This window comes from Miscanthus floridulus, chromosome 6 (assembly GCF_019320115.1).
Source record: "Miscanthus floridulus cultivar M001 chromosome 6, ASM1932011v1, whole genome shotgun sequence".
In the NCBI taxonomy this organism is placed as follows: domain Eukaryota; kingdom Viridiplantae; phylum Streptophyta; class Magnoliopsida; order Poales; family Poaceae; genus Miscanthus; species Miscanthus floridulus.
The window spans coordinates 102,509,994-102,517,504 of NC_089585.1; the positions used below are offsets into that span (position 1 = coordinate 102,509,994).

General features: G+C 49.2%; 1 protein-coding gene across 1 annotated transcript; it reads right to left on the reverse strand.

The window, feature by feature from the left end:
- Window positions 1-2,963: 2,963 nt before the first annotated feature.
- On the reverse strand, window positions 2,964-3,716 carry LOC136460936 (uncharacterized). The gene has a single exon (XM_066460456.1). The coding sequence runs from the start codon at window positions 3,714-3,716 to the stop codon at window positions 2,964-2,966; it is 753 nt and encodes a 250-aa protein (XP_066316553.1).
- Window positions 3,717-7,511: the final 3,795 nt, after the last annotated feature.

Consider the following 7,511-nt stretch of genomic DNA (forward strand, 5'->3'; position numbering starts at 1 on the left):
TTTGTAGGAGATATCTCGAGTTGCCGAGCAGCGCCGCCAGCTAATAAAGCGAATGGAGCCCCTTGCTATGGAGAACGAAAAACTCAAAGAGGCCAGGAACCTCTTGGAGAAAAATATCCAAAGGGCCCAACGCGAATGAGATCTTGTAGAGTCAAACGCATGGGACCTGGAATACCAGAAGGGGGTCCTTATCGAAAAGCTAGCGGCTGTGTCCGAGCAAGTGTGGAGCCAGTCCGAGTAGCTAGCCGCTGTCTTCGACCAACTAAGAAGTGCTTCCGAGCAGCTGGATAGGAAAAGCGAACAGCTTAATAGTACGTCCAAACAGAAAGCAGGTACATCAACGAATGTACTTTGGTATTGCTGAACAGTCGCGCTTCCGTTAACAACTATTGTTCTTGTAGAGCAAGACGCTGAGCTCGGACAGATGCGCCAGGCCATCGATCAACTTTGCCAGGAGAAAGCAAAAGAAGGAGAGCGGGCGGACAAACTTGCTGAGGAGCTAAATGGTGAATTCCTCCTGGTTGGAATTATTGTTGGAGTAGCTTCCTTGTATAATGGATCATTGTAACTCTCACAGGCTATCATCATAAAGCCAAAGCGTAGTTCAATGTGCTGGTGCAGGAGGCCAATGTCCAAAAGGAGAATTTCAATGCTGTAATCACTGCAATTAAGCCGGTGCTTGACTGCGTCGATCTGGAAATGGCTGCTCAGCACGACGATAGGCATCAATGTCCAGACACCATAATCCAGAGGTGCAAGGTAGCATGGGAGAACTTCAAGACTTTCAACCGTGATGCCATTACAACCATCGCTACCCATGTCCTTATGGTTGTTCGGTCCCATTACCCTACCATCGACCTTCAGTCGATAGGGGGTGGGTTCACTGAAGGACTAGATAATGCGGGGACACAGAAGCTAGAGGACGAAGTGGAGGACACAGCGAAGATGCTGGCCGGCGATATAGACCTGTTTGGTGAAATGGATGGTAACGGCAAAGCTCAGTAATCAACTCATAGATTATCATATGTAAAGGCCTGACATTGTAATTAGAAAGCACGAAAGCGCAAGAAATAATTATTCATCGAATAAATGCTATAAGATGCATGTATATGTAATATATGCAGTTTGCTTGTAGTTTGGCAAAATAATCTTCACAGTTTCAAACCTGACGCGATTATGCGTAGTTCAAATAACATCTGACCAGTTGGTCTACTACTGATCCCTATGGCCTTAGCCAGCCCATAGTCTGTAACATCGAGCGCGGAGCCCGTGCACGTGTAGGAGTAACAGATGTGACCTAGGAACCACAGCCGACCACCCATGACGTAGAGCGTAGAGCCCATGGCACGTGTAGGAAAAATCAGTGGCTGAGTCTTTTCCATAAAAAACAGCACAAAATGTGTTCTGGTCGGCAGTTGTTATACGAACTTGGAGATAAAGGCAACATAAGCGGCGTCCGAGCAATGTATTCTATGTTGAACTCTCGGCCTTGGCTAACCCATAGTCCATAACGTCGAGCATGGAGCCCGTAGACATGTAGGAAAAATAGGTGTGGCCAAGGGACCCCAGCTGACCACCCATAACGCAGAGCTCGGAGCTCGTAGCACGTGTAGGGAGAAATCAGAGACTGGGTCATCTCCGAAGAGAACAGAAAAGAAAGGATGTTGCTCTCTGATCAAAGAATGTTTTGGTGATGTGGGGAAAACATGCTCGACGATTTGGAGAAATCGAGTTCGGCGATTTGGAGAAATCGTATTTGGCGATTTGGAGAAATCGTATTTGGCGATTTTGGAGAAATTGTGTTCGGCGATTTGGAGAAATCGTTTGGCGTTTTCATATTGGAGATCATTATGGAGTATTGTGATGCTCGGCGACCGTACATGGAGATTAAAACAAAAGGGGAAAAGGAATATAACCAAATTACAGAGATCAAAACTTTATTCATCACAAATTGGAGAGTACATATCTAGAATGTTTCAAGGGTAGAAACGTATAAGGTGCTCGATGTGCCACGAATTGGGAACATTAATTCCATCCAAGTCACATAGGCGATAAGAGCCTAGTCGGGTGACCTCTTTGACAATGTAAGGCCCTTCCCAGGGGGAAGAGAGCTTGTGCAACCCTTTAGTTTTTTGTTTTCTGCAGAGAACAAGATCGCCAACAGCAAATGAACGACCTTTAACGTTTCGGTTGTAGTACCTCTACAATCCTTCAAGATATTTAGCTATACAAACGTAGGTGATTAGGCATTCTTCCTTGGCCCTGTCGACGTCCTCAGACCGAACAGCCTTGGCCTGCTCTTCATCATAGTTTTCCACTCTAGGTGCTCGGAAAGTAACGTCCGCTGGTAGTATGGCTTCTGAGCCATAGACCAAAAAGTATGGAGTCACGCCGGTGCTGTGACTAGCTTGAGTACGCAGTCCCTAGACTATAGCTGGAAGCTCCTTGAGCCATCTACCTGGGTGCTTTTCTTCTTTCTGATATAGTCACTTTTTTAGGGCATCAAGGATCATACCGTTTGCCCGTTCAACCTGACCGTTGGCTCGTGGATGAGCAATGGAGACATATTTGATGGAGATGCAATGATCTTCGTAGAAGTCCCAGAAGTGATGGCCAGTAAACATAGTTCCGAGATTGGTGATGATGCTGTTTGGTAGACCAAATCTGTGGATGATATCTTCAAAGAGCTCAACTGCCTTCTTTGCAGTGGCCGAGATGAGTGGTTTATATTCAATCCACTTGGAGAACTTGTCAATGGCAACATATACGTACCGGAAACCACCTGGTGCTGGCTTGAAAGGCTCGATCATGTCTAGTCCCCAGCACGCAAAGGGCCAGGAGGCTAGGATGGTTTGTAGCTCTTGCGCCGGCACGTGTATTTGCTTAGCGAAGAATTGGCATCCTTCACAATGTCGGACGACATCTTCTGCATCAGTGATGGCTATGGGCTAATAAAAACCAGCTCAGAATGCCTTGTCGACCAGGTTTCTCAAGGCTGCATGGTTGCTGCAGGAACTAGAGTGAATTTCGAGAAGTAGCTTGACCCCTTCACCTTGGGTGATGCATTTTTGTAGTATCCCTTCCTTGGCACTTTTCCTCATCAAGTTGCCGTCTGCCAGCACGTAATGCTTGCTTTGGCAAATTAAACGTTCAGTTTCAGTCTTGTCAGCGGGTACTTTGGCGCTGGTGAGGTACTTGACGAACTGCTCCCTCCAATCGGCGACCGGTGAAGGTACAACAAGTACCAACTGCTCGGTAGGGGGAACCTCTACAACTTCATTTTCTTCTTTAATGGATGGCACCAAGAGATCTTGAATGAAGACCCCCAGCAGAACCGCGGTGCGAGAAGAACCTATTTTTGAAAGCTGGTCGGCAATCTGATTGTGATCTCGTGCCACGTGGTGGTATTCGATACCGTAGAACTTCCCTTCAAACCTCCTTATTTCGGCACAGTATGAGTCCATCTTCTCACTGGAATAGGACCAGTCTTTGTTGAGCTGATTGATAACCAACGTAGAATCCCCATACACCATGAGGCGCTTGACGCCAAGCTCAACTGCTATATGGAGACCATGGAGACATGCTTCATATTCTACGGCGTTGTTGGAGGCCAGAAAGTGTATCCGGAGGACATAGCGGAGCTTATCTTTGGTTGGCGTAATGAACAAAATGCCCGCACCAACGCCATTGATGTTAAGAGCACCATCAAAGTACATCAACCAGTGCTCGGGGCAAGTGGGAGCAATGGGTTCTTGGATCTCGGTCCACTCAACGATGAAATCAGCAAGCGCCTATGACTTAATGGTAGGTCTACTTCTGAATTTGATGGAGTAAGTTCCAAGCTCAACAACCCACTTTATGATACGGCCATTGGCCTCTTTGTTGCGGAGAATGTCCCCTAGAGGGAACTCGGTGACCACGGCCATCTTGTAGTATTCAAAGTAGTGTCAGAGCTTGCGCGACATAATCAGAATTGCATATAACAACTTTTGCACCTGAGGATAACGAGTTTTCAGCTCATTAAGTACTTTGCTGATAAAGTAGACCGGATGTTGCACCTTGTAAGCGTGTCTAGCTTCCTCGTGTTTGACGACGATAGCAGTGCTGACGACGCAAGAAGTAGCGGCGATGTAGATCAGAAGAGTTTCATGTGGTCATGGCGCAGTCATGATCGGAGGCCTTGTTAACAACAACTTTAGCTGCTCAAAAGCTGTGTCCACCTCTTCCAACCAGGAAAAACGCTCGAAAGCCTTGAGGAGTTTGAAGAAAGGGAGCCCTCTCTCACCGAGGCACGATATGAAGCAGCTTAAAGCCACCATGCAGCCGGTAAGCTTCTGTATATCCTTGACACATGTTGGCCATTTCATATTGGTGATGGCGGAGACCTTATTAGGATTAGGCTCGATGCCTCGAGCACTAATAATGTAGCCCAGTAGTATACCGAATGGAACTCCAAAGATGCACTTTGAAGGGTTCAACTTCCATCGGTACTTGTTCAAGTTGGCAAAGGTTTCTTCGAGGTCGGCGATAAGGTTGTCTGCTGTCTTGGTCTTGACGACCACATCATCGATGTAGGCTTCGACATTGTAGCCGATCTGTTGGTCAAGGCACATCTGGATGGCCCTTTGATAGGTGACCTCGGCATTCTTGAGTCCAAAGGACATAGTTTTGTAGCAGTATGCACCAAAAGGTGTAATGAACGACGTCTTTATCTGGTCTTCTTCCTTGAGGGAAATCTGATGATAGCCGGAGTAACAGTCAAGGAAGGAGAGTAGTTCGCAGCCGGCGGTAGAGTCTACAACCTCGTCTATCTGAGGCAAGCCGAAGGGGTCTTTAGGGCAGTGTTTGTTAAGATCAGTATAATCAACGCACATTCTCCATTCTTTATTCTTTTTTCAAACGAGAACAGGGTTTGCTAACCAATCTGGATGATACACTTCTTTTATAAACTCGGTAGCTAAGAGCCATTTTATTTCTACCCTAATAGCCTCCTTCTTGTCTGGCGTGAATCGGTGGAGTTTCCGCTTGATCGGTTTGGCGGTCGGCGAGACATTCAAGGAGTGCTCGATCTTCTACTATGGTACCCCGGCATGTCTAAAGGTTTCTAAGCAAACACGTTAGCATTAGCACGTAGGAAGGAGACTAGTGTGCTTTCCTATTTGGGGTCAAGGTGAGCCCCAATCTTCATGGTCTTGGAGGCATCGTCGAGGCCAAGGCCGACCTCCTTGATTTCCTTGGACTTGGTAGAGGCGCGAGGAAGCTCTAGCTCTGGGATCTCCATGTCATCGGTGGGTGTTGTCTTGGCTTTGGTGACCACACTAGCCATCTAGATGGAGAGGTTGGTGGCTTCAGCGAGAGCGGGACTCTCTATCTCGCGGGCATATGCAACAGAGAGGTTGGCCCGCAGAGCCAGGACTCCTACAAGCGTAGGCATCTTCAACACCAGATACGCGTAGTGTGGTACGGCCATGAATTTGGCCAAAGCTGGCCAGCCAAGTATGGTGTGGTAGGCGGTGTCGAAGTCGACGACGTAGAAGTTGATATGCTCGATGCGGTAGTTGCTTGCCATGCCAAACTATACTAGTAGGATGATCTCTCCAAGTGGTCTGGATGCCCTTCCAGGTACTACACCCCAGAAGGAGGAGTCCGAGGGTGTGAGATCTGATATCGCGAGGCCCAACTCCCTTAGGGCCTCGACGAAGAGTAGGTTCAAAGCACTGCCACCGTCGATAAGGACTTTTCTGAAGAGCACCTTCTGGACAGTTGCGTTGAGGACGAGGGAGAAACGCCCTATGTAGGGTATGTCTACCCACTGGTTGGCCCTGCTAAAGGTGATGGGGACCTCGGACCATGGGCGATAGCTGGGGTCGGTGGTAGTTTCTTCTGAAGTGACGGTGAGCACTCGTCAGGCGGTGAGCTTCCATTCCCTTCTACTCTCAGTGGAGGCGAGGCCCTCGAAGATGGTGGCGACCACCTTATCGTGGTCCTAAAAGGCATTGTTGTTGTCCCCCGGTTGTCGGTGGCCTCTGTTCCCACCGTTGGTGTCATCGTTCAGCTTTTTGTCTTGGAACTCCTTGGCTAAACTGAGGCAGTCCTTCATCTTGTGTTTGGCATTCTTGTGGAGGGGGCATGGTCCAACGAGGATCTTCTTATACTGCTCGTCGTAATTGCGCTTGGCGTGTGGCTCATTGACGTTACCGGCAAAGTGGTCTGGCCGGTGGCGGCGATTCTAACTTGGCTTGGATCCTTCTGGCCGATCACGACCGATGTCCCGGTGGAAACTTCATTTGTCATAGCAGTGATCATTGTGGCGCCGGTTGTTAGGGCAGTCATCATAGCGGTGAGGTGGGCGATTGGTGCCCACGTCTTCGTTGAAACGTACTTCAGCTTCCTCCGCGTCAGCGTACTGGTTGGCCGTCGTGATCATCTCACCGAAGCTTGTAGGTGGCTTGTGGTTGAACTTGGAACAGAGCTCACGGTGATGAAGTCCCCGGACAAAGGCGGTGATGACCTCGGCTTCCGTGATGTTGGGGATAGAATTCCTCATCTCAAAAAAAGTGCCTGATGTAGCTGCGGAGGAGGTCGGATGGCTTTTGGTTGATACGGTTGAGATCGTGCTTGGTGCCCGGCCGCATACATGTAGCCATGTAATTATCAGTGAAGACTTTCTTCAGCTCTTCCCAAGATCCGATGGAATCTGGGGCAAGGCTTGTAAACTAGCTCATGGCGGCTAGCGTGAGCATGATAGGGAGATAATTCGCCATGACATTGGTGTCTCCTCCAACGGCGCAGACAGCAGTGGCGTAAGCCTGTAGCCACTGAGTTGGGTTCATCCTTCCCTCATAGGGCTCAACCCCGATGATTTTAAAACCATGGGACCACTGTAGTGTTCGGAGCACCCTAGTGAAAGCTGGAGGACCTTCTGGGTTGTCGGCGCCGTTGTCAGCAGCGTTGCCGGCGGTGATCAGCTCTAGAGCTGAGTCTGGATCACTGTACTCTCGCTCATACTCCTGGCGGTGGCATACTTCATCTTCATGGCAGCTGAAGCGACGCTGCTCGATACGTCGTCATGCATCCCAATGGTTACTGAGGTGCACTCAAGCATCCTGTTCTACCTCCTGGTCGTGCTAGCGATGATGCTTGGCTCGGTGGCCCTCGGCTCCCCCTAGGGAGGTAGCGACTGGTCGGCAAAGTGGCTTTGACTAGGGCGGTGATTGGATCTAGGCACAGCTGATCGGTGAATGGCGCTGGTGGAGCATGAAGGTCTTTGATCCTCTCATATCTCATTGACTTGATAGTGTGCCGCTTTAAGCATAGCGGCGACCTTGGTGAGCTCGAGCGTCTATGGGAGGTGGGCGAGTTCATTGGCAGCCACTGCTAGATTGGTGCTTGGAGTCTTGAAGACATCGTGACCATCAACGCGGAGAAAATCTTTGTTGAGGTTGCGATGGAGTGGCCTTCCTTGTGAGTCGAATTGGTTGTCGCGAGCAACCTCAGCCATCGCAAGGGCG

What these genes read in the sequence shown, in the direction of transcription:
- LOC136460936 (XM_066460456.1), bottom strand. Translation starts at nt 3,716, where the DNA reads ATGTACTTTGATGGTGCTCTTAACATCAATGGCGTTGGTGCGGGCATT.